Below are 27,216 nucleotides of genomic sequence, written 5' to 3' on the forward strand. Positions count from 1 at the left end.
CATAGTATCCAGAAGTCCCAATCAGGATTGAAGCCTCATTGTGCTGGGTGCTGTACAAACACACAAGACACAATGCCAGCCTCACAAAGCATACAGTCATAAGGTACATCAGTAGAACCATCAAGGGTGGCAAAGAACTGGAATAGCAAACCACGCTGCAGGTCAAAGTTGAGATGCATCGGCAGAGTTTTATGTAGGGCCCAGGACTCAGAATAACAGGAAGAGCTGCAATTCAAAGCTTAGAGGCATCAGGGCTGTGTGCCTGTTCTGAACAGCAATAGCAAGGGATGTAACAAATTAAGGAAAAGGCATGTCTCTAGGATGAGGAATTATACACAGCTTGTGCCCATGCAATGCCTGCCTCTGTCCAGTACTGTTAGCCTCTCACTTTCTTTTTTGAACATTAAACTCACTTACATTTAAAATCAATTACAAAAATAAACAAACAGACCAATCCAGATGCAACAGAGCAGTGAGAGCAGCGGTGTCAGACCAATATTTATGTGCAATTAATGCTGTTCATGTCCTAAGCACTTCTGCAGAGCATAAATGAAATTTCACCAGCTAAGGAATTCGGTCTCATCTCCCCTTATGGATTCTTGGGGTGCTGTTAAACTGCTGCTCTGGGACTTGGGCTCCCACATGCTTTCCAGCTGTCTGGCTTTCTGTGGATAGCATCCCATGATCCTAGCAACATTCTCCCTTTGTCCTCTTCATCCTCAGGCTGACTTCTTCTGTCCCTCTCCCCACCCCCCAGACTTCTCTTTACACCTATGTCCTCAGGCCTTCTCTTTCTATCTGTGTCCTCAAGCCTTTTATTTTTCTTCCTCCGCAGCCCCTACTCTGTCCAGAAAAGTCCAACTCAAACAGAAGCAATGCCCTCATTAACACAAATGGCCCTGTGCCTGCAAAAAGACCTAACTTGCATGCAGCATCATGGCCATGAGCCCAAAAACTAAGCACATGCACAGTCTCTTAAAACTCTGGCTCTTAGTGGCTATATAACAGAGAGAGGTGTACGGAGTTCCTTTGAGTCTTTCTCAGTCATATTTCACAGATACAGCCCATCACAGCCAGAAGAGGTATGACTTGTGCAACCTGGAAGTATTTTTGTCTCTGCAAAATATTTCTCCCTTACCACACAACATCCTACCCATATCCAAATGTGACTGTTTCTATAAATGCGTTCGAGCTAATCAAAATTTTCCAAAATTCAGCTTTTTGATAGAATTTTGATGGAAACAAAGTTGAGGAGTTCATGAAATTGTGTTTTCCATTGTCAACCAGCTATCCTGTCTTAGGTTTTTCTACACCATCTGTTTCTGTAGTGTATATGCACCCGCTACCCCCCAAGTAAATTCGATCTGCATGAAGGATCCCTAATGGAATCCATGGAGTCTTTCCCTCTTCTCCCTTCCCTGGTTATAGGAGGTTAGAATAAGAAAATTTAAAATCCAACCTTTCCTTTGTGCCACCATGGCTAAAATTCTCATCCAGGCTCTCTTCATCTCCTGTTTTGATTATTGCAGTCTCCTCCTCCAGCCTTCCTGGTGTCCACCTCATGCCCTTCCAATCTGTTCAAATGCTGTTTCCATCATCTTCCTTGCCCTTCCTTCCTCTGATCATATCACCATCCTCTTTGAATGCCAGCAATGGCTTCCCTTTTTTCACCATATAAAGTTCAAGCTCCTTGTCCTCAACTTCAAGGTCCTTCACAGTTCTTCCTCTCCCTACTTGTCTATTCATCATCTCTTATTACATCACCCCCACTGCACCCTCCATTCTGCCAGTAAGGCCTGCTTTGTCCAGTGCTCCCACATCTGCCTCTGCACCTTCTTCCACAAAACTCCTTATGTCTGGAACACCTCCCTTGAACTGACCTGTAAGGTCACTACCTTCTCCCCCTGATAACACCACTTGAAGACTCACTCATATCTGTTAAGGCTGAAAATCCAGAAAACTTGATTTTATGCAAATAATTCAGTACCTCAATTTACATATTTGATGCATATGCACACTTTGTTTGCATATTTGCTTTTATTTTCAATTTAAGTACTAGTTTTTCTTTTGCACTCCTGCTCCCTCATTCCAGTATCAGTTGCTCCACTACAGTGATAGCTAGGCTATAGAAGTCAGTAACAATAGTTTAGTAGACATTTGGGTGTCTTTAAGTTCTAGTGAAACTGAATAGAAAAATAAAAACTTAAGTTCAGCACTTAGGTTTATGATTTAAAAGATATTGCTGACAACCTGATGGGACTCCTCCAATCAGAGCCGGCGCAGCCATTAGAGGAGGGGGTGTGAGGAGCATAGACACTATGGTGAGTATGGGAAATGCTCTGTCTCAACCAAATCAAGGAAAAAGCCATGTTAATTCCACTAATCATGGACATCCCAGCCTGGCTTCCTCGGCAGAGACTCTCTCTGTTTCCAACCCATCCCAGGGCTGGGGTCACAGAAGCCATATTCAGGTCCAGCCCTGCTAATTCTGCCCACATTGCTGGCACTTCCCCCATCTCACAACCAGTCACCGCTCCATGTGAAAGCCCTTCCCAGCCACAGGCAGGGAGAGTGAGGCACTCTACCCCCACACAGCGTATGGTCTCCCTGATTTGCTATCTGACCAGAAGTGGGGATGAGATGCTCTAACCACAAATACAGTTTATGGCAGAAGCAAGCTAGCTGAGGCCCTAGAGTTTAAGAGCATGTGCAGAGTGCCTCACCCCCACTTCCCATTTAAGTTGTCTTGTTTCCTTGGGAGATTCAGCCTCTCAATAGGGTGCCCATGGGAGGGCACAGGGAGAGCGGGAGGCAGACCTCTGCTACAACACCTACAAGGGATTAGCATGAAGCCTGGCTGGGCTGAGGGGTGCTGGGGCTGGGTGGTGTTTACTATTCACTAACTATCGCGGTGTAGCCCCCCGCATCTCTGGGAATATCTTGCTCCTCAGAGAGGTATTGCATTGTAGGTGCTTATCCAGAGAAAGGAGCACTCTGCCCCAGCCATAGTGTTCTCTGAATGGGGAAACATTTGCTTTTTTGTAGCCTGTTGCTACTCCCTTTCAGCAGTGCGGGGGAGGGGACAGAGCAAGAAGAGTTCTTTCTTCTCTGCCAGGGGTGGCTCTAGCTTTTTTGACGCCCCGAGCACGGCTGTCAGGCTGCCTTTGGCGGCGCGCCTGCAGGAAGTCCCCAGTCCCGCAGATTCGGCGGCATGCCTGCGGGATGTCCGCCGGTCCCACAGCTTCAGCGTACCTGCTGCCAAATTGTGCTTGACTTTGATCCACTTTTCCAGTCCATGGAAGCATTGCCTGGTATATTGCAAGAGAACCATCCACTCCTCAAACAAAGAGCACCTTTCCAACTCCTGTGGGGAGGTGAAGTGGACTGCCTGCTGCGACCTGACCAGCATGTCCCTGTTCCTTAACACTCAAACTCCCCTGCATCGGCACTTTGGTGGTACCCAATGTTATTTAGTTACTTAGATTCAGAGAATCACATCGGCGCCGACTCCATGGGTGCTGAGCACCCACTGGGAAAAAATGGTGGGTGCTGAGCACCCACTGGCAGTCCCCCCGCATCAACTCCTCCCCCCCCCAGTGCCTGCCACCCACCGTTGATCAGCTGTTTCGCAGCGTGCAGGAGGTCCTGGGGGGGAGGAGCGAGGGTGGGGCACCCTTGGGAGAGGGGGCAGAATGGGTGGGAAGAGGTGGGGCAGGGATGGAGCGGGGGCAGGAAGAGGCAGAGTGGGGTGGCTTGGGGGAAGGGGTAGAGTGGGGATGGGACCTGGGGTACAGCCGGGGGGTCAAGCACCCCCTAGCACATTAGAAAGTTGGTGCCTCTGGAAGGAAAGCTCAGGAACTGGATTTTGCTTTATGCAGAGCTCAGAAAGCCTGAACGTCAGATAGGCTGTCTGTGTTAGACTGTGTGTTTCTAGGATGCACTCAGCTTGCTGTGTCATTTGGTCTGGAGTCCCACAATTATTTAAGACTGCTCTTTATCCATTAACTGCAATTTACTGTCAGACCTATCTACCAGCACTGGATCTGTAGAAAAGTAGAACATTCAGAACTGTAGAGAGGCATGGTGGGTGAGGTAATATCTTTCACTGGACCAACTCCTGTTGGTGAGAGAGACAAGCTTTTGAGCTACACAGACCTCTTCTTCAGGTCTGGAAAAGGTACTCCAAGTGTCACAGCTAAATACAAGGTGAACAGATTTCTTAGCATAGTTACAAACACCAGAGTTACAAATTGACCAGTCTACTGCATACATGGGCATAGTTTGGGTAAGTAGGCAGAGCATTGCCCCCCCAAACAGAGGCAAGGAGTGGGGACTCATGCGGGGTCATTTGCCAGTGCCCCACCCCTGATTTCTGTGAGCCCAGAGCTGCCCAGGGCTTGCTCTACTCAGCCTGCCAGGGGGGCACGGTAGGGGTGCAATATAATTCCCATGCTGCACGTCCCCCTTTCCTCCTCCCCCCCCCCCCCGCACATTTCCAGCTCACTCAGCCCCTCTCCCTGCAAGCTGGGTCTGGGAGGAGCAGAGGGTGAGGGACAGAGCCACTTCTTCTGCTAGGTGCGGGAGGGTGGCTGATCCAGCTCCTTGCCTCTGCAGCTGCACACTGCCTCCTGGAACCTAGTGCCAGTTTCCTTCCCCTTGTATGTGTGCTGAGCGCCCCACATGGCCACCATCCTGTTTCCTGTACAATGATGAATGTCAATGGTTGGCCAGGGCAAGGGGTGCGGGGTGGGGCAGGGGAAATGGGGAAAGGGTGGTGAGTTAGGGTTAGCATTTTTCTGCTGCATAGTAAAGTTTCAAAGCTATATTAATACCTCTCCACTTCACACTGAATGGTCCCTTAGAATATGTGCTAACTATGCTAAACTATCTATTCCAGGGGTCAGCAACCTTTCAGAAGTGGTGTACCGAGTCTTCATTTATTCACTCTAATTTAAGGTTTCACGTGCCAGTAATACATTTTAACGTTTTAGAAGGTCTCTTTCTATAAGTCTATAACACTGGTCTACAATTTTTGAGAAGTCGTCTGCTTCAGAGATAAAATGTGCTATTTATTATGTATTTTGATGTGCTGAATTCAAATATGACAATTAAAACAACTGATTGGCTATTGTTTCTAAGATATTTAAGTTTTTACATTTTATGTCTATTTATATTGTGTAGATAGTAGAGTTTTAATCATAAATTGTAAACCTAGGTCTTTTCATGTGTTTATGGTTGCTTTACATGATAATATTTCACCTGTCCTGTTTACGTAACACTTTAAAAATCAGCAAAAGAGTTATATACATAAAATTTATTATGAAACAAAAGGCAAAAAACTATTATGTACATAGTTTAGTCCTATTCAGTATCTACTCGGCGCTTCTTGGCTTGTCTCTTGTATTCATTAAATGGAGCATCTCTTGTCACTGTCCAGCAATAGTCTACAAGCATTGATGGGCTCCATTTGCCCTGATAGCGTTTCTCCATTGTTGCAATGTCCTGGTGAAATCGCTCGCCGTGCTCGTCGCTCACTGCTCTGCAGTTCGGTGGAAAAAAATCTAGATGAGAGTGCAAAAAATGTATCTTTAGTGACATGTTGCAACCAAGGCTTTTGGATGCCTTGAGGAGGTTTTCCACCAACAACCTGTAGTGTCTGCCTTGTTGTTTCCGAGAAAATTTATTGCCACTAACTGGAAGGCTTTCCATGCCATCTTTTCCTTGCCACGCAGTGCACGGTCAAATGCATCATCTCGAAGAAGTTCATGAATCTGAGGACCAACAAAGACACCTTCCTTTATCTTAGCTTCACTTAACCTTGGAAATTTTCCACAGAGGTACTTGAAAGCTGCTTGATGTGTAAGGGTGGTAACAAAATCTTCCTTGATTCAACAAGTGGTGGATGCTGAACACTTTTCCTCCCAGGCTCCAATGACTGTCGGAGTGGCCAATCTTTCTGGATGTAGTGGGAATCTCTTGCACGACTATTCCATTTGCAGAGAAAACAGCAGTACTTTGTGTATCCAGTCTGCAGACCAAGCAAGAGAGCAACAACCTTCAGATGTCCACAAAGCTGCCACTGATGTTGGTCATAGTTTATGCACCTCAAAAGTTGTTTCATGTTGTCATAGGTTTCCTTCATATGGACTGCATGACCAATTGGAATTGATGGCAAAACATTGCCATTATGCAGTAAAACAGCTTTAAGACTCGTCTTCGATGAATCAATGAACAGTCTCCACTCATCTGGATCGTGAAGGATGTTGAGGGCTGCCATCACACCATCGATGTTGTTGCAGGCTACAAGATCACCTTCCATGAAGAAGAATGGAACAAGATCCTTTTGACAGTCACGGAACAGGGAAATCCTAACATCATCTGCCAGGAGATTCCACTGCTGTAGTCTGGAGCCCAACAGCTCTTCCTTATTCTTGGGTAGTTCCAAATCCCTGAAAAGGTCATTCAGTTCACTTTGTGTTATGAGGTGTGGTTCAGAGGAGGAGGATGGGAGAAAATGTGGGTCCTGTGGCATTGATGGTTCAGGACCAGAAGTTTCATCCTCTTCCTCGTCTGACTCAAGTGCATCAGGAATCGGCAGTCCTTCTCTGTGGGGTACTGGGCGTATAGCTGATGGAATGTTTGGATAATGCACAGTCCACTTTTTCTTCGTTGACACACCTTTCCCAACTGGAGGCACCGTGCAGAAGTAACAATTGCTGGTATGATCTGTTGGCTCCCTCCAAATCATTGGCACTGCAAAAGGCATAGATTTCCTTTTCCTGTTCAACCACTGGCGAAGATTTGTTGCACAAGTGTTGCAACATATGTGTGGGGCCCACCTCTTGTCCTGATCTCCAATTTTGCAGCCAAAATAAAGATGATAGGCTTTCTTAACCATAGTGGTTAGACTGTGCTTTTGTGATGCAAAAGTCACTTCACCACAAACATAGCAGAAGTTATCTGCACTGTTCACACAAGTACGAGGCATCTCTGCTCACTTTGGCTAAACAGAAATGTGTCCCTTTGCAAAATCAAACACTGACAAATAAGAGAGCACGATACTGTATGATTTCTAGAACTGATATAGGGCAATTTGTTCAGCAGAGTGATGTAAGCTTTGTTATGATTGCATCATCCATGACTTCTAGGAATAACATGATGCAATTCATATCATGTATGGCACAATACCAGCTTCAGATTGCATCATTCATTGTTTTGCCTAAAAAGCAAGTACTGTCCAAACCCAGTCATAGATTTATTCCTAGATCCAGTCAAAGATGTATTTTAGTCATTTCTGGTTTAAATTGAGATCCCTTCCCTTTATAACTCACTTATCCTCCGCCATTCCCAAGTCAAGGGTCGTATATACTGACCCAATAGCATATCTTGAAAACTAGAGCCAATCAACAATTTTAAGTATCATTTTCGTTTTCAGTGACCCAGAATTAGTAAAGTTTGACTACATTTATTTCAGAAGCATTTTGGCTGTAGAGCAGTGTAATATATAACTAAACTATTGTTGTATGTAGAGTAAATATGGTTTTTAAAATGTTTGAGAAACTTCATTTAAAATTAAATTAAAATGCAGAGCCCCCCAGACCGGTGTCCAGGATCTGGGCATTTTTTGTGAGTGCCACTGAAAATCAGCTCGCGTGCCACCTTCAGCACGCGTGCCATAGGTTGCCTACCCTATTCCATCTTGTATTTAGCTGTGACGCTTGGAATATCTTTCCCAGACCTGCAGAGCTCTGCGTAACTCGAAAGCTTGTCTCTCTCACCAACAGAAGTTGGTCCAGTAAAAGGTATTACTTCACCTAGGTTGTCTCTCTAATACCCTAGGACCAACATGGCTACAACAACACTGCTTACAACTTTCAGAACTGTCAGTTGTGTGTGTATGTCCTAGTAAGACCAATGGCACATCGCTGGCTGGGAATGTGAGAGGTGTTAATTGGTAAAGCTGCTTATTTTATAGAGGACTCCCTTTTCTCATGTGTTCCCAAATAATTTGTTCCCGCTAACGCCCTGCTGTAGAAATTCTTATTGTTCGTATTCTGGCTGATTCCTGTTCTTAGAACATAGTAGATATTGAAATGCCCTTAGAGTTAGGGTGACATCTTCAGGAGTGCTAGAGGCATTACTGTGTTCACAACTAGACCAAGTTGCCACTAAACAGACTATAAGTCAAAACCAACCCAACCTGTAAGTCCAGGCTGCTCATACATATCTGCTATCACTGCCTAGTAGTAGGGTGACCATACGTCGTCCCATTTTGTCCAGGACAGTCCCTTTTTTAAGCCTTGTCCCAGCCGTCCTGAGTTTTTTGGCAAAAGTGGACATTTGTCCCGTTCACCCTTGCCAACCCAAAATGTGGGGTGCGCACCCCTAAAGGAACATGTGGGGGGTGAGGGAGGTGAGCAGCAACACCAGCCCTCCGGGGGGGAGGGGCAGCAGGGCTCAGGCGAGGAGCGACACCAGCCCCATGTGTGGAGCAGGCTGGGCTTGGACGAGAGCCCTGCACAGGGGAGAAGCAGGGCTTGGGCCAGCAGCTCGGGTCAGCCTTGTGTGCAGGGGGAAAGAGGGGCAGGGCTCGGGCCAGCCCCTGCTCAGGCGGGCAGGACTCGGTTGAATGGCTCAGGCTAGCCCCGCATGGTGTCCTGTTTTCCCTTTGGAAAATATGGTCACCCTACCTAGTAGAGTGGGAGTTACAAACATTTCTATACTAATTGTCTATTTTCTTTTTCTTTTCCAGCTCCCTTAGGTTGCTCATCTTCTTAACGAGACAGGTGCTGTCTTCATGTGTGTGTATGGACAGTACATTGTGTGTACTACCAGAACACAAATAACTATATACATACTAATAAAATTGCTGGGGATTTTCTTGTCATTAATTTCTCTGCCAGAATGAAAATTCAAAAATGAACTCTTCTGCTGTTAATTACTGTTATCTTTACAGCACCCACAAGTAAGTTACAATCCTGATGTTCAGAGGTGTTAAGCAATGGTAACTCCCATTGACTTCAGTTGGAGGTATGGTGCTCAGTACCTATGAAAATCGGGCCCTAGGCTCTTCCTAGTAAAGACAAAGATGTGGTGCCTGCCACAGACAGGTTACATTCTCATGCAGCAGGGGCATTTTTATTTTCTGTATAAGATTCAATCCAGACCAGATCCCTGTTTCCAACAACCAATGCACATCTTCTTCAGCTGACTGAGAAGATTAAGGCAGACAGCAGTTCCAACACCTTGAGGAGGCACCATTCAGGTCAAGAGCCCAACACACTTAAGACAACATAAAACTTCTTGAGAATAGCCTGTCTGACACTGCACGTGGCCCGTTTGTGAGATGGCAGAGTTGTTAGGCAATTACAGACGAGCATGTGACCTAACATGGCCAGTTCCAAGATTTCTGCAAGAAAACCCACCACTGCCTCTCCCTTGAGCCCTCTACTGATACCTGTAATGCCCAAAGACAGAGGGCTCAAAGGCACCTCTGGCTGAAAATAAAACCAGACATACAACAAGCATACAAGAAACCCATCCACAACACTTCACATTGCACAGTAGCACAGGGACTCTAGTTACCGGCAAGCCTTATTATGAACATTCTAAGAAGTTGTCAAGGGCAGTTGGTTCAAAATCTATGTCTTTTAGCAGACAGCCTTCAACAAAGTGACATGCACATTGATACACGGGGTCAAGAAACCATCGGCAGGAAGGCCTTTTGCAATGGTTTCCATTAAAAAATCAACATAAACCAACAGTTACTACAGGGTGCTGGAATAACTGCAGCAATTCCTATTCCAAGCAATTCCTATTCCAAGCATAGAGAAATAACTGTACATGTTCAGATCCTTCTGTGTAGAAGACTGTTGGCAAATGCTGACTTTTTAATGATCAACATATGTCTAGAGTGACATAAGCACCAGTCATCCTATTTGACCTGTAACGTTGTATTTCTTATTACTGTCGCTTTAGACTTTACAGAGGAGTAGGACAAGGAGTAGTAACAAAAAAAAAAAAAGAGTAGTCACTTAACAAGGACACTGAATTTTCTGATGACTGTGATTTTCTTTTTCCACCACAGAAAATGCTAGTTAGCAATGGAAGGTCATTTTCCTTATTTTTCTCGATATTATCCCAATGTCCACATATGTTTACCACTGCTCTCAAATGGCTGACAACCTACAGAAAATAACTGCCTTACTGACACAGATAGCTATTGGAAATCTTTTTGTAGCTCAAGCAACAGAGGCCTGTTTTTTTAGAACCCAGGATTCTGTCACTAATGCTGTGTGTCTGGTTGACAGCTATGTTTGTCTGTGTGTGCGATCACAGGGCTATTGCAATGTCAGGGTACGATTCAGAACCTGTGAGAGACATTCAGGGTGTAACGAAGGGCAGGAAACAGAACATTTTGGGGGAACAAAAACCAAAAAGCAGTTGTCAAAGAAGAAAATTACCTCTTTGAGGCAGCCCATGAAGTTGTTGCTGACCGGTGACCCAGGTAAATCTGCTGTACTTGGGCTCCCTCCTACATAGAAGAAGTCATCTGAACCCAGCATGGTGTAATCCTCTTGTGTGTAGCCCGTGGTAGTGAGGATTCCATCCACAGATATTGTCACCTGTTCAAGGGATATAACGGACAAAAAAAAAAAAATTCCCAGCAATGACCTTCCAGTTCTGAGAAGGGCAAGTCACCTCCCCTATGTTTTATATCACTTTTATTAAGGTTTTGGTGAGGTTTGGTTTTTTTAGAGCAGCCAAGTTCCATTTTCTGGTCTGCTTTGCCCACGACAGAAGCACTCCAGCTTCTATTCAACCCTGTTTTGTTACCTTAGTGCTCCCAAGCCAAGCAGGCGTTCCATCCGTCAAGAGGCTCTCCACTAAATCAGGCTAGAAAATGGAACTGTCCTCAGAAGAGATTGTTCGTCTTAGCTGATTTTATGATTAATTAGTATTTATATTAATGATTATTGTTAGTTACAGTTGTTAGTAAAAAAACACTACTGAAGTCAAAGTTGATATTTTTGTTTTTTTATTTTATTTGTTATTTGCTCACGGCACACTGACAATCATGCATTCGGGGAGGGATGGAGGGAAAGGATCTCACTTTCAATACATTATGGATGTGCATGCCATGGACCTAAGGAGACACACGCCCGCCACCCACCACCGCAAAATCAAAGAAAGGAACAAATTAAATTTAAAAGCGCTGGCTGAATCATAACCAACATAATCATAATATGAAAGGAAGAAATTAACAAAAACGAATAAAATAAAATCAACCACACACCAGCAAGTGTGAGAGGAGCAGAGAAGAGAAAGAGAGAAAATGCAAAGCGTGCACACACCGCACTTTGACAGGCCCATGCCAGTAAGATCTAGAGCCCGTAAATAAAGAGAGAAAGAGAAAAAGAGAAAGAAAATCTATTTCACACTTGCATGCAATCATCAAAAATGAAAAACCAAACAGAAAACAAGATAATCATAAACAAAACAAAAAAGACCCAAAAAATCCCAAACCCCAAAACACATGGAGGGTGAAGGGGGGAACGGAGGGGGAGGAGGGAAAGGAGGAAGTGAAAGTGATGTGAATTTTGTTTAAAGGTTGTTAGTGGTTAGAAGGGGATATGGAGGAAAAAAGATAGAGGCCAATAGGAGAGGGACAGTCACCAGGCGTGGACATGCCATGCAGAATGTGTAGTGAAACAAACAACCGGCTGAGCTCCTTTCGGCCATGGCAGGTGGAAAGTCAAAGAAAGAGAGAGAGAGAGAGAGATGGGGAGAAGTGGGAAGAAAGAGGACAGCTGGCCAATTTGCCTACAACAGCCGTTGCCACAACAAAAGGATGAGAGAAAAAGAGAGCCTTCACCACACAAACTAGAGGCCCTGCAATGGTTCTGAGCTAAAAACCTTCGGAAAGTCAAAGGCAAAACAAAAAAACAAACAAACGAAAAAGAGAGAAAGAAAGCTAAACTAAAAAGCAAAAGAGAGAAAAAAACCCTTCAGAGTGAAAAACAAAAAGGGAAGTGAAGAAACCAATGAAAGAAATTACCAAACCCCATTTCCAGAACAGTTGTGTTTGTTTTTGTTGTTTTGTTTTTTTCTTAAAGAAAATATTAAAAAAAAAAAGAGGAAAAAAAAAGGTGTTCACAGTGAAATAAAAAGAAAATCAAAAGAGGAAGTAAATATAAAGGTGAGGGGGGGAAAAAGGGGAGTAAAGGGAGGAAAAGGCGGGTAACACACGGCAAACCCAAAAAAAGAGACAATAAGAATGATATCTACCAGACAATGTAGTTTGTTTACCATAGCGTGTCCAATGCCTGAGTGCTTTGCGGAAAAGGGGGAAGAAAGGAAATTAAAAAATCGTGAACAGAACGATTGTTAATTAAAATAACTAAAAGCAAAGATGAGTCGTTAGGGTGTTAGTACATTAGTTGGTTAGTAAAAATGACACATTGCATGAATGATCTAGTGTTAGTCTTTCAAAAAAAGGCGTGGGGCGCCTGACACACACAGAGTGAGAGAGAGGACAATATGACCAGGACTCTACGGGAAACCATGCCTTCTAGACTGTAAAGAGGAAGGGAACTCCTACTCTCCCTGCCTCCAACCCATATATATTTTAGTACCACTCATCCAGAACTGGATTAAAATTGTGCAATACTTACTTTTCAAAAGCTCAACAGGGTGTATTCCCCACCAACTATCCCTTCCCGTCACAGATACACACACCACCCACTCTCTTCAAGAGAGACCCCCAGCAAAGTATTTCCTCCCAGCCACCCCAATCCCTCTTTCCCTGCCTCTCCTCTAAGCTCTGCTATCCTCAAGTATTGCGGAATTATCCTAAGCAAGGAACAATCTCCCTTGCCTGGAAGTTGTTGGCTGAGGATGAGCCCAAAGCCCTGGGGTTCTCCTTCCAGTCCCTTTATTTGCAGGTTTCTTTAGAACAGGTGAATTCATGACTCTCAGGAAAGACATACAAAACACATGTGGTTGTATTGCCAATGTCCACCTGTAGCTCACCTGTGTCACCTGGGGTGCAGGAGTTAAACCCACTTTACCGATGAAGAAATTGCCTGTGTCAGACATTTGAGGTGGCAGGGGAAAAAGGTTGACAGTATTTAGCATGTCTCTTGTTGTCTCTAAGACTACGTCTCCATTACTAGATGGCCCCATCCTACAAAAGTCTCAGGCTGCAGGCTTGGCCTCCACTACCCAACTAAGTGCTGGTAATGGAATAAAGCTAAGGGGAACCAGATCACACAGTTATCAGTAAAACCAGGTTGGTTTAACGGAACCTTGGGGTTGTTTTTAAATTTCCTCTAGAGTCATGTGGAAGCCAAGTAGGTTATCTGTACACATGTTTACAACTGAGGAACCCAAGGCCCCTGTGATGGAATCTCTTAGTTGTTAATGAGCAGGTGCAGCCAGTGGAGACTTCATGGCCCAGGATCTAGTGCTCCATTCTGATCCAAACAGGCAAAAACAGATCCAAAAATGCACACAATGGGAGCTGTCCTGCCTCCTGCTACTGACTTCCACGACATTTTTGAGATTGATTGGATTGATTTAGGAGGCTGATTTGCTTGGAGGAAATTGTGTAGAATTGCAACACAATGTCATTATGTCCCAATTCCATTTTATTTGTCCTAAGGCCTGCTCTACACTGGGGGGGGGGGCAGGGATCGATCTAAGATACGCAACTTCAGCTACGAGAATAATGTAGCTGAAGTCTATGTATCTTAGATCGACTTAGAATCACTTACTTCGCGTCCTCGCGGCGCGGGATCGACGGCCGCCGCTCCCCTGTCGACTTTGCTTCCGCCTCTCGCCGAGCTGGAGTTCAGCAGTCGACGGGAGAGCGATTGGGGATCGATTTATCGCATCTACACTAAACGCGATAAATCGATCCCCGATAGATTGATCGCTACCCGATCTGGCGGGTAGTGTAGACGTACCCTTAGAGAATGAATGATAATAATACTTTGCACTTAGTGCCTTCTCTCCAAGGATCTCAAACTACTTTGAAACCTTCATCAAAGAAGTGTCATATCAACCTGTGTGACAGAGCAGTATTATTGGCTCCATTTTACAGATGAGGAAACTGAGGCAGAGACAGGGAATGAGACTTGCCCAAGGTCACACAGTGACTCAGTGGCAGAGGTGCAGATAAAACCCAGAAATTCTCACTCCCAGTCTCCTGTTCTGCCCTCTAGAGCACACTTCCCCCCATGTTCTGAAAGTGCTGGTGAAAGATAGCTACAATCCTGTCCCTGCTACACATTTCCCAAAAGACAAAAAAACAGAGATCTGTGTTAACTATAATAGAAAGCAGATAAATAAAAAAATTTACATTGACATTAGCTCAAGGGAAATTCTGAGTTCACAGTCTCTCTCTCTCTCTGAAGAGATTAACTACTGTGTTAAGTATCAGAGGGGTAGCCTGGTTAGTCTGAATCTGTAAAAAGCAACAGAGGGTCCTGTGGCACCTTTAAGACTAACAGAAGTATTGGGAGCATAAGCTTTTGGGGGTAAGAACCTCACTTCTTCAGATGCAAGTGAAGTGTCTTGCATCTGAAGAAGTGAGGTTCTTACGCATGAAAGCTTATGCTCCCAATACTTCTGTTAGTCTTAAAGGTGCCACAGGACCCTCTGTTGCTTTCTACTGTGTTAGTCGCTTGAGCTAAGAAAACAAAGGACTTGATACTGTCATAGCTTAGCTACAAAACACGTATTGACCAATCAAAAGTATTGGGCAAAGCCTTCCACATATATGGGAAATTCTGATCTAATTCCCAGGAACATGGTCAAAAAATTATGTTAAAAATGGCATAAATTTAAGATGTGGATTATATTATTAGATTTTCCTAAATCTCATTTTAAAAAAATAACTTTAAATGCTTTTTGGCAAATGTATTTCCCCCCCCAATGTAAATATTTTCAGTGAAAAATGAGGAGGCAATGGAGTTTCTTATAAAATCTAAGTGCCCAGAAGAACTCTTTTGTGTCCCTTTTCACTAGCAGGGCTGTAAATATGGGCATGGTTCAGAACCAGCAAAGGCTCTTCCACCTGCCTTCTCTATACTAAAAAACTATATTATACCATTATTCTATGCACATATATACTCTGGAGGTGATGGGGAGCAGATGATATATTGCATGTAAAAATATACACTACGTCCTTTATATCACCTTCCATCAGAAGATCTTAAATCACTTCATACACATCAGTGAATTAAGACTCACAACCCACCTATGTGATGGGTAAGTACTATTATTGCTGTCTTTTACAGATGGGGACATTGAAGGAAAGAGAAAGCAAGTGACATGCCCAGGAAATCAGTGGCAAAAGCAGGAATACAACTCAGATCCCCTAAGTCCTACCCCAATGCTTTTACCACAAGGCACTCCTCCTCTGTTTTATTATGGCACAAGACCATGGTATGATGAAGATGTATAGCGGCCATAACCAATTCTGGCCCCTGCACCTTGAATGTGATAATACCTCTCTATCCCTCATGGCAGATATTAATTCATTTGAAATCATTCCATTGTTGAATTGTTTTTATTCTGCAGTCTAGACAGATTCTAGGAGTCCTCAATTCCCAGTGAAGTCAATAGAAATTAAGAGCACTCAGTACCTTGCATGACCAGGCCTCTAATCACCTCTGCTTTGTTTTTGGTTTTTTTTTTTTTTAAGAGTTTGGTCTCCTTGATTGTTTGAAAAAGAATCAAACAGCCCAGCTATAACATCCCAGCTACTAGGCAATCAAGCAGTATCCTCTCAGAATTCAGGACCAAACAATAATGTTGTGAACAGACAAAACAGGATGTATAGAGTATAATGTAAAATGCCAGGTGCTGCCTCACCTATTTTCTTTTAGTGGCGAGAACATGCTGCTGCTCTAACCCATGCCAAAAAGACCTAGTGTTATTTGTATTCATCTCTGTACTCAGAAAATAAAAGATATCAGCTAGAAAGGGATTTTTTTAAAAAGAGAGAGTCCCATTTATAATCCCAACTGCCAATCCTCCCTATCACCACTTCCTCAAGATCTAAAGCAGCTCTGGCAAGCAGCACAGATGCATTTTGCTCTGGGTGCTCTTTGACGTTGAAAACTGATTTCCCAGAAAAATAAAAAGTACCATTAGCTAAAATGGCCTATAAACCAGAAAAAAATATTCAGAGAGCATCCATTCTGAAAACATCTACAAATAAATAAAATGGAACCAATAAATAAAGTGATATATTCAGACCGTTCCAGACTGACAGCCCTCAGACAGTTGCTGTATCTCCCTCTACTGGACCGATGGGAATATTTTAATGAAACAGGATCGTTAAGGCCCATCCACTGCATAAGAAATTAAATTTATATCTTTGTGTGAAGTAGTAGAACTAGACAAATTTTGACTTCAGTGATAACCCTGCTGTCGCATGTAATTTAGAACAGAATTTGGCCTGATTGAATATAATCCTCCAGTTTACACACAGACATGTTGAATATGTAAAAACACGGCATCTCGGATACTGTAGAAACATGGCAATTGCCATAATGTATTAGACAACTCTCTCTAGTCTGTTTCCAACAGTGGATATTTCAAAAGAAGGTGTAAAATCCCCATAATGGGCAAGTATGGGTGAAGATTCTTCCTGATGTCAGGCTCTTGCTGGTTTATGACCTGAAGCAAGAGGATTGTTATCCCATATACACTGTTATCCTCGCTAGTGTAAATGTTCCAGAAAGGCTGCTTTCTCAGCCAGTAAAGTTATGTAAACTGGAATAATACCATGAGGATTTGTGTAAACATTCACATTAACAAGCAAATGGACAAATCACATTGTTTACGTAAACTGATTTAAAATCTCAGTTTGCAAGCTGTTTACACAGTGTTTACCAGTCAATAAGACACTAAACAGTTTATATCCATAATGTAAACCTCATTTGTCATGTAGTGGATGGGCCTAAGTGACTTGATCTATTCACCAGCTTTCAGAGCAATGTTATTTAATTTTATCTTATCTATTTATACACATATTTATATTTCATGAGTGAGCTTTCAATATTTTAAGGCTAGCTGACTAGCGAAGACATCACCTGATAGAGCTGTCCGCTTAGAAAAGTGACAGGTAGAGTTGTAAAGTTACAGTGACAAGAATCAGATAAAGCCATTCCAAAGCGGCTTGTTTGTGGTTTTTGTCTTTATTTTCTTTTTTGGTCCTTCCATTTTTCCAGTCCTCACAGCCAACAGAAGAGTCTCATCAGCAGAGACACAAGCAATAAAATAGATCACAGAACAGAAAAAAATAAAAAAGAACAGAGAAACAAGGAGATTCGGAAAGATTCCAGCCAATTAACTTCCAAGCTACAAAGTTAAAATAACCCCCCCACACACACACACACAGATGCACACACAAAAAGAAAAGAAAAAAGTAAAGGAAGAAACAAGGACTTTAAGAATTAGAATTATGACATTATGGCAATGGTTAAATCAATTAACAAAACATAAAGAAGACGAAGCGTGGGGGACTAAAGAGTCAGCTGCGGAAAAAACCACTCTGTTCCCACAGTATTTAAATGCAACAAGAATATTACTGATAAGATTGAAATGTAATTAAGGACATAATAAAAAAAAGAAAGAAAAAAAGAGAAAAGGAAAAGGAAAAGGGAGATGAAAGTAAAGTCAAATCACAAGTTTTATTATTAAATCAAACTGGGGAAAAAGTAGACAAAAATTAATAAGTGGAAATGGAGATATCACAACAGGGCTACCATTCCATTGACTACTGGTATTTCATGTCTATTGGATAACTGAGAGACATCTGGGAGGGTAAAAACACTTTGATGTACTTCACCGAGCATCCCTATTTCTCTATCACCTGCCCCCACGTCTGCCCAGATAACACTAGAGAGAAGCCTTCCTGGCGTTCTCACTCCTTCACCATTACCTGCCGCAGGTTGCGTGTCACTTTAACGTCATGCCAAGCGTTGTCATTGAATTTGCCATTGACAGGCTCCACAATGGCTTCGAAGGCCCCGGACCCCAGGTTAATGACCAAGGAGACTGCACCGTCTTTCAGAGCCAGGTTGACGTAATCAGCTGACTTGCCCGTGTGGAGGATGAGCCCGTTACGTTGCCATGTCTTGAAGGAAAGGGTGATCTCGTCGCTGCTGCTCTGGATGGGGTTCTGGGACAGGTCGTAGCAAAGGTACTCTGAACCACGGAAGGTGGCCACATTTTCATCTCTCGCTGAAAAAGAAGAAACAGAGAGACAGCTGGTTAGTATTTTCCTTGCTAAGAACAGAATTAAAATCATTATTAAAGTACTCAAAAATCTCATGGCTTTCTTAGTGTTCTTCTGTTGTTCCTGTGGACTGTGTTGTCTCTGTTGTAGTGTGGTTACCAACAGACTCAATAGTAGGATCCTCAATCCCTGTTAAAATCAATATATTAGCTCCACTTCCATTGCAGACAGCACTGATTCCATGGAAGACATTCGAAGGTAACACAATAATGGCCAGAAGAAGGTAAGTGTTAAGACTTACAACTGTGCTACAAATGAATTTACATTTTTATCAGAAGCATGAGGGAATGACCTCCAATGTAACCATCACACCACCACCTGCCCAAAAAGATTCCAAAAGGAATGAACAATGTGCCACTGACAAATACCATACTGGTAATGCCATGTCATACACCTGCCTGAACTACTGTTGGGAGTATATCTGAGATGGTATCAAATCTAATTTTGGTTGATTTGTCCCTTTGTTCCAGGGACATACTGAAGGGAGGAAATGAGTCACTGCCTCAGGTTCTCTCCTTTGACCGAGAGGGAAATCCAGGTCAGAACAGTGACACCCATCTGAAATGGACAGGGTAGCGGTAAACCCTTCTAGGTACTTCTAACTGTAGTACTTAGCACAGACCTTTGCCTGCTGGACGACACTACTTAGAGAATCCTTAATAGGCAGATGTCCCTTTGCAGAGCAAAAATAAAGCATGGAGGATTGTTGGCAGCACACAACAAAGTCTCTCTTTCCTTGCAAAAAAACAAAATCTCCTGTGTGTACAGTACACTAGGGCATGACCAGCAAACTCATTTCCTCTGTTGACTGGAGGCAACATTTGAACGGCAGAGAGGAAACTAGGGTTCTCGCATTTCTAATTGCTGGTAACCAGACCCCCAAGGCCCTGCCCCCTGCTCTGTCTCTTCCTCCCAAGGCCCTACCCCTGCTCCACCTCTTTCCCAAAGGCCCCATCCACATCACTCACTCTTCTCCCCTCCTCCCCCCATCACTCACTGGATTGTTTCCACCTTCTTCTCCCACCCCAGGGCTCCCTCTGCTCCGGGACTTGGACGGGAGCTGCTGCATATGGACAAGGAGCCTGCCTGCATGTAGGAGGCAGCCCCAGCTGGAGCAGGTTAGTGACCCAGAGTGTCCCCTCACCCCACGGTGATTGGACTTTGGTGTCCAGCCAGTACATCTGACCGGACACTGCCAGGTCCCCTTTTCAACCAGACTTTCCAGTTGAAAACCAGGCACCCGGCAACTGTAAATGGCACCTGAACACAGAAGCCAAAAACTGGACTGTCCGGGTAAAATCTGGATGGATAGCAACCCTAGAGGACATGCCAACATATAAATCCAACATGCAACTTGGATGCCTTTTTCACACCACCAATTCCCTGTCTCCTGCAGTGCCTCAGAAATGTCTTTTTCTTCTTCTTTTAATCAACTAGCAGAGTTGAATATGGAGGAAGTTTTGTGCTTTTTTTTTTAAAAATATAAAAGCTGAAGTGAGCTTGTATTAGGTGGTTTCACATGGATAATTAACTGCTTTTGACAAACTGTTCTTTAGCCATTAGGGTTTTTTCATTGACTAATAACTAAGAATCAATTTTATTGAAAGATTTCTTGCTGGTTTTCATCCATCAGTAAAGCAGCCAAATCCAGTGATGTTCCTGTGCAGCACAACGTGCTCAGATGTGACTGGACAGTCAGCCATACAACTTGACTCAAGTGTAGGGGGGGCAATACAAAATGTGGGTTGTGAAGCTTGCAAAATGGCTGAGAGTGAGTAGCACATTGTAAACAGGGTATTCAGGAGACTGATCCACATTCCATGGCGCCTCACGTTATCAGTACAAGGGCATCTTGTTGAATCCCACCCACAAATGGAAGGCTGAATGTGAAATTACTGGCTGGTACAATCAAACTGCAGTCACTCTCATTTCTCTTGCATTAGGTAGGAGCCCATCCTATTGCCACACTGACACATTAGTAGCACTTCTCTGCTTCATTTTGTCTCACTTAGTCCAAGCAAAGATTCACCAGAACCCCTTAATAAGAGACTGAGGGAAAGGGAAGTTACTTAATGTATTGTAATTGGAGTTCTTCTAGATGTGTGGTTCTTATCTGTATTCCACTGTGGGGTGCGCATGCACTCCATGCACAGGAGACTGGAGAATTCCTACAAGCAGTGTCTGTGGTTCCACGGCTACACCCCTGATCTCCTCATGCTTCCCACCAGAAGTATAAGGATGGGGCAGACTGTCTCTCCCCTTCTTTTCTCTACCGCAAATCCTGTCATGGTCCAAAGCAGAGGAGAGGGAGGGCAAGTAGTGAAATACAGATAGGGACCACACATCTTGAAGAATTCCAGTTACAATAAGGTAACTAATTTCCCTTTCTTCAAGTGCTGGTCACTATTTGTGTTCCACTGTGGGTGTCTGATGAGCAGTATTTAGAGAGGCGGATAGTGAAAGGTGGTATAGCTGCTTGCAGAACTGCTGTCCCAAGGGATGCATCAGTGGCGGAATCCTGGACCAAGGTGTAAAGCCTCACCAATGTGTGGATGGAGCTCCACGTAGCTGCCCCGCAAATGTCAAGCAGTGGTACCTCTGGAAGCGATGTTACTCAGGATGCTTGTGCCCTTGTGGTGTGAGCCTTTACCCCATGTGGGGGAGAAAGCTGTGTGAACTGATAATAGAGTAGAATACAGCTAGAGAGCCGCTTAGGGTATGACTCAACTGCAATGTAAGACCCACAGCACAGCCACAGCTGGCCCAGGTCAGCTGACTCAGGCTGACAGGGCTTGGGCTGTGGGGCTACCAATTTTAGTGTAGACGTTTGGGCTCAGGCTGGAGCCTGGGCACTGAGACCCAGGGTTTCAGAGCCTGGGCTCCAGCCCAAACCTCAACATCTACACTACAATCAGCAGCCTGATCCCCACGAGCCCAAGTCATCTGACCCAGGCTCTGAGACTTGGTGCCCCAGGTCTTTTACTGCAGTGTAGATGTGCCCCTAGAGATACAGCTTGTCTTCATACTCATTTTGCTACGACAACACATAATCTAGGTGACTTCCTGATCTGTTTCATTCTCTGATGGGAGAATGCCAATGCTCGTCGCACACTGAAGGAATGAAGTCTTCGCTCCTCACCTGAGGCCCAAAGCTTCAGGAAAAACACAGGTAAGTGAATGGACTGGTTCATGTGAAATTCCAAAACTATCTTAGGAATTAATTTCGAGTGTAATCATAGTGAGACTTTATCCTTATTGTGTACATTGGATCATTCACTAAGGCCCTAAGTTCACATACCCTTCAGGCCGAGGTGACAGCTGTGAGGAAGGTGACTTTCATTGACAGGTGAGACATGGAATACATAGCTAGCAGTTCAAAGCTTGCCTTATCTTAACGGTAAGACGACAGTCCAACATATTTCCACCGTATCTGGAGAGAGATGTTTTTGCTGGGCCCAGACAGAGAAATGTTTCCACTTGGCTAGGTGACATTTTCTGGTGGAGACTTTTCTGTTATTTTTAAGACTGATTTGCACAGCCTTAGAGCAGGAACATTCTAGGCTTGACACCCATCCAAATACCAAGCCATGAGATGAAGAACATTGGGGTTGGGATGCCTGACCCTGCCATTTTTCTGGATCAAGAGATCCAGAAAGGTCCAAATGCTAATAGATGGATGGGATAACACTGGTAGGAGGTTTGGAAACCAGAACTGTTGGGCCATCTGGGGACAATGAAGATGACTTGTGCCCTGTCTAGTTGACTCTTCCATAAAACTGGGGTAACTACCAGGATGGGAGGGAACAGAGAGTGCCCCTCCCTGCTTTATTCTATAAAAATGCCAATTATGTTGTTTGACATTATCAGGACATGCTGGGATTGTATGAATGGTAGGGATGCTTTGCAAGCTTCTCCTACTGCTCTCAGTTACAGAAGATTGATTTGTATTCTCTCTTCGCGAGGAGTCCAAGTGTTTTGTGCTATGTAATCATCCATGTAGGCTTTCCAACCTATCCGGGAGAGATGTCTGTAATTATTGTCTTGTCAGGTGTGAAAGAGAACTCCCATGCACACACAACAAGGATCTCTCTACCATGCCAGAGAGGTCTTTACCTCAGAGGGAATTGTCACTATGGTATTCATGCTGTGCTTGCTCAGTGCATATACTGTTCGGAGCCAAGCTTGCAGGTAAAGGAGATGGGGTCTTGTGAATGGCATCACGTAAGTACATGGCGTCATATGCCCCAGAAGAGTAAGGAATAGCCAAACTCACTAATGAGAGTTGTGTGTAATTACATCTATCAGAGTTTCCATGGTGTGAAATCTGTCGGTCGGGAGGTAGGCCCTCACCCTGATTTAATCCGGTGTCGTTCCTATAAATTTATGGACCGTGTTGCAGTCAGGGTAGGCTTCTCCACATTTATACAGATTCCAGGGATGCTAAAAGGTGAAGCAACGATGAAGCTGACGTTAAGGCTTCGAGGTAAAACCTGCCAGTCAGAAGCCAGTAGTCCAAGTACAGAAAGATGGTGGAGCAGGTTTGTCTGAGCTAAGAACATCTCTCTGAAGACTCTGGGAGCTATAACTAACCCAAAATGGGAGCACCCTGTATTAATAGTGTTGGGAGTCCACCACAAATCTGAGGAATCATTTGTGAGGGGGTGAATATCCACATGAATGTGGAAGTCTTTCATATTAAGAGCTGTGAACCATGTCTCTTTTTCTAGGAATTTTATTATTGATGCCTATGTAACCATACAAAATTGCAACATGTGAATAAAAATACTGACACAGGCTGAGAATGTATCTTCAGTCTCCTTTCTTCTCAGGGCAAGGAAATATTTTGAACAGGAGCCTTTTCCACGATGTTGGGGGGTACCTGGTGTATTGTTCCCCACTGGAGAAGAGACTATACCTCCTGAAGGAGGATTCTCTCGTAAGAGGGGAAGGGGTTTTTGAAGAAGGTGGACAGAGAAACTTGACGGCATAGCTGGAATGGATGATATCCAACACCCACTTGTCTGTTGTTATCCCCTCTCTGTGTGCCCAAGGCTGGTTCCAGGAGATTCTCGATCCCCTGTCTGGGCTGAATTCCCTGGGTGGAAGTGAATCTGGTTCCACAGGAATATCTGACTCTTCCAAAGATGAAAAGGTTGGATCCAGGTCCATCAGCAGTGCTGACAGTTCCCTTGAGAGGAAATTGTAGCTAATAGTCAGGACAAAGGATGGACTTTTTTCCAGAGTCTTATATTCCCACAGGCATTTATCTCTTTCCCTGGTGAGGATCAGTCTCGATAACAAGGAAAATTGTGGGTCCAGGAGGACGAAGATATCATCCGAACTGGTATACGTCACCAGCACCTTTGAAGGTTGTATCTTTTCAGCTGTACCATTGAAGTAGGTGTAGACAGTGGTTCTTTATGGGGCCAAGATGGTACTGACAGTGAATGTGATTTTCTATGGTACTGAAGGTTCCTAGTCCTTCAGATCCTGATGCTTCATTTTAGGTGGCACCACAATCAGCGTCGAGATCCATGCAGATGCTGTTACCGAAGGAGTTTTGCTCTATGAGTCTTTTGAACTTGCTCATGTGGCTTTGGATGGCCTAAACCTTTATGGCTTGGGCATGAAGTCTCCCTCCTCTTAGAAAGTCTAGGAGAGGATCTGTTTTTGTGTCTGTGAGCGTGCCTTTTACTCTCATGAGGACGCCCAATCAAAGGGTCCTTCTCTCTGCCCCTCTCCACTCCAGGGTCAGGCATAGTACTAGGAGATGAACTCCTTGCTGACTCTGATCAACGTACAGGGAGCTCTCCCCAGCTGGTTGTGACTTGGGCCTCATTGCACGCTCCATTAGGAGCTTCCAAAGCCAAAGTTCTCACGCCTGCCATGTTCTGTGGGAAAAAGAATGGCAGATACTACACTGAGTGGAGATATGAGTTTCTCTGAGGCAGTGTTGCTTGTTGTCACTGACCCAAATGGAGCAGGGACAGAAGACAGTTTTTGAAGCCCGGTATTCTGCGTATAATCTAAGTCCCGCACCAGAAGGCCAGGAGGGTTCACCGGGATGGAGATTCTCTCACTGACTATCTGTAGCTATCAAAACACTAACAACCAAAAACTAAGAATAATATACAACTTTGAATATTTACAGGAAAAAGAGAAAGGAAAAGCTCCAAACACCATCTCAGGTCATGTGGCGGTAAGAACGAACTGGAGAGACATTGGTCAGCGCTCCACCTCCTACCCACTTATACCCTCAGTGCCAAGCATGAGGAGAGTAGGGGCCAAGGTGCGGTCTGACGGACACTATTTGCAAGAATTCTCCGGTCTCAGACGCATGGACTTCATGTATACCTCAGAGCGGAACACAGATATGGACCAGCACTCGAAGGAGAAAAAATTATTTCCTGTGACAACTACCCTTGAGAAATAATCATGTGGTGATGTTTGTGTCCTCAGGTCATGAAGCAGCAACATCATGTTATGAATGGCCCCACAGTGTCATCAAGCGATAGCACTGCAGTGTGAGGTCTGAAATACAACCTAGACCCTTTAATAACCTTGCAAGAGGGGCTCACAGGATGGACCCCTACAAATCTGAGCTCTCTCTGGGAGTGCCAAGGAAGGTAGCAATTAATATCTATTTGTGCTTGTGAGAGCATTTGTGTGTGTACATAAGCATGTCTAAGGGTACATCTACACTACAGCGGGGAGTCGATTTAAGATACGCAAATTCAGCTACGTGAATAGCGTAGCTGAATTCGACGTATTGCAGCCGACTTACCCCGTTGTGAGGACGGCGGCAAAATCGACTTCTGCCGCTTTTTGTCGGCGGCGCTTACTACCACCTCCGCTGGTGGAGTTAGAGCGCCGATTTGGGGATCGATTGTCGCGTCCCGACGGGACGCGATAAATCGATCCCCGAGAGGTCGATTTCTACCCACCGATTCAGGCGGGTAGTATAGACCAGACCTGAGAGTAGGTCACACACCTACATTTACACAGAACCAAGGAACATCCATGTTTATGTTAATAGACAGCCACCCCAGCCATAGAGGACTGACATTGATTGCACTGCTGAAGTAGTCAGAGCCAAGAGCTTAACATTCTCTACTATGGTAATTTCTCTGCCTAGTCACTTCTGATCTGAAGGAAGGAAATGTGTTACAATCAAGTCAGACACACGCTCTATATACCTGCAGGTAATTCTGATCAAATAGCTAGCGTCTGAGGTCAGGAGTCAAATGCAATCGTTATGACTAAGTCATTTCCCCACAGCCAGAGATTTGTGAAGCGTTGAATACACATTTAATGGCCTTTTTCTGGGAAGGTGGGGTGATTGTTAGCTCAACATAAGGCATATTAATAGGTCTCACTTCCAGTCTCCTGGTCACTTAGACAGAATGCTGCTGGCCATCAGTGCAAGGGATAAGGAGAAGGGTATATTAAAAATCTGAACAGCAATTTAAGGCATCAACTGCAGATCCATCAAAATGGGGCAGAGAAAATCGAGGAAGATGTTTCATTTACACTCCCTATTTGTACAGATGGTTTTGATATATGAAGCCTTCAATCCATACTCTATGCACAGAATCAGAGGGGTAGCCATGTTAGTCTGGATCTGTAAAAAGCAACAGAGGCTCCCATGGCACCTTTAAGACTAACAGATGTATTGGAGCATAAGCTTTCGTGGGTGAATGCCCACTTCGTCAGATGCATGTCTATGCACAGAGTCATTCATCTGGTATTTTCTGCTCTGAAACTAGTTCAAACAGGCATGGGCATGTGAATTTTATTTTTATTTTTTTATTTGTTTTTAGTTCATGTGTGGATCTTGGATCCTGATTCCAAATTGAGAGTAGAATTTGAGTATGAATGATCCCAAACTAAGATCCCATTAGGGATCCCATCCTAAAATTTACAGGATGGTCAAGATTCATACCCGTCTGCCCTGTGCCTCACAAACAGAGCTCAAAAGGCAATTTATTCTCTGCACCATTTTGAAGGGGAAGCACATTCTAACCATAGTGTCATGATTTACAGTGGGAAGGGCCCTAAATTCATTCCAGGCATCACAATATTACCCTACTGCATGGGCACATAGTCATGTGACATTAATAGGAACTGGGAATGGTAAGTCTTTATTTGTAGCAGTGTACTCTATGCTGTACAACACAAAGGAAGGCACAGACCTTGCCCCATGGACTTTCCATAAAGAATTTAGACAAAAATGCACCAGGAGACTCCGAAATTGATGCTAATTTACAACCTGTTATTTATGACAATTATTTTTATAATTTAACTGGCCCCAGTGGGACTCAGTGAAATGCTTTTGTAATGTCTTATTCTGCTCTGAGCACCTGTCAGTCTAGGATCCAACATTAATGGTGAGACTCATCCACCAGTCAGTGTCTATTCTGTGCTAAACTTGGTTTTGCATGCATGCTGCAGCTCTGATGTCACCAAGAAAAGCCTCTTTGATAACCAATAAATGCGGAGGAGCCATTATGTTCCACCCAAAGAATTCCTATTGCTTAATGTTAGTCATTCCTTGCCCTTCTTTGTCAGCTGCTGTACACACTACCCTGCAAAGCTAGGTGTCACTGTCTGTTAAAAGCCCACTTGTCCCTATCTGTTTTATGAAGATTAGGGTTACCATTCGTCCGGATTTACCCGGACATGTCCTCCTTTTTGTGCTAAAAATAGCGTCGGGGGGAATTTGTAAATCACTCACAATGTCCGGGATTTCCCCCCGGCAGAGCAGAGTGAGCGGCTGGGAGGGCTGCAGGGAAGTCCCGGGCTGGACTCTGGAGCAGCTGTAGAGGAGCCGGATCCGCCCTGCATTCTGAGCCGGCAGCTCCCTTGCAGCCCAGTCCGGCAGCACTGTGCAGGGCCAGGGACCG

The 27,216-nt window shown here is 44.3% G+C and overlaps 1 protein-coding gene across 15 annotated transcripts in view; it reads right to left on the reverse strand.

Moving 5' to 3' along the window:
• Positions 1–27,216, reverse strand: part of NRXN3 (neurexin 3) — a 1,378,693-nt gene that overhangs the window by 1,012,159 nt on the left and 339,318 nt on the right. For all 15 annotated transcript variants that reach the window (XM_034768377.1, XM_034768393.1, XM_034768389.1 and 12 more), the window contains exons 6-7: positions 17,957–18,258; positions 10,464–10,625 (exon numbers count right to left, since the gene is read on the reverse strand). In XM_034768377.1, coding sequence (XP_034624268.1) covers positions 10,464–10,625; positions 17,957–18,258 — 464 coding nt within the window. The remainder of the gene's footprint in view (positions 1–10,463; positions 10,626–17,956; positions 18,259–27,216) is intronic.

This window comes from Trachemys scripta, chromosome 4 (genome assembly GCF_013100865.1).
Source record: "Trachemys scripta elegans isolate TJP31775 chromosome 4, CAS_Tse_1.0, whole genome shotgun sequence".
Taxonomy (NCBI): Eukaryota; Metazoa; Chordata; order Testudines; family Emydidae; genus Trachemys; species Trachemys scripta.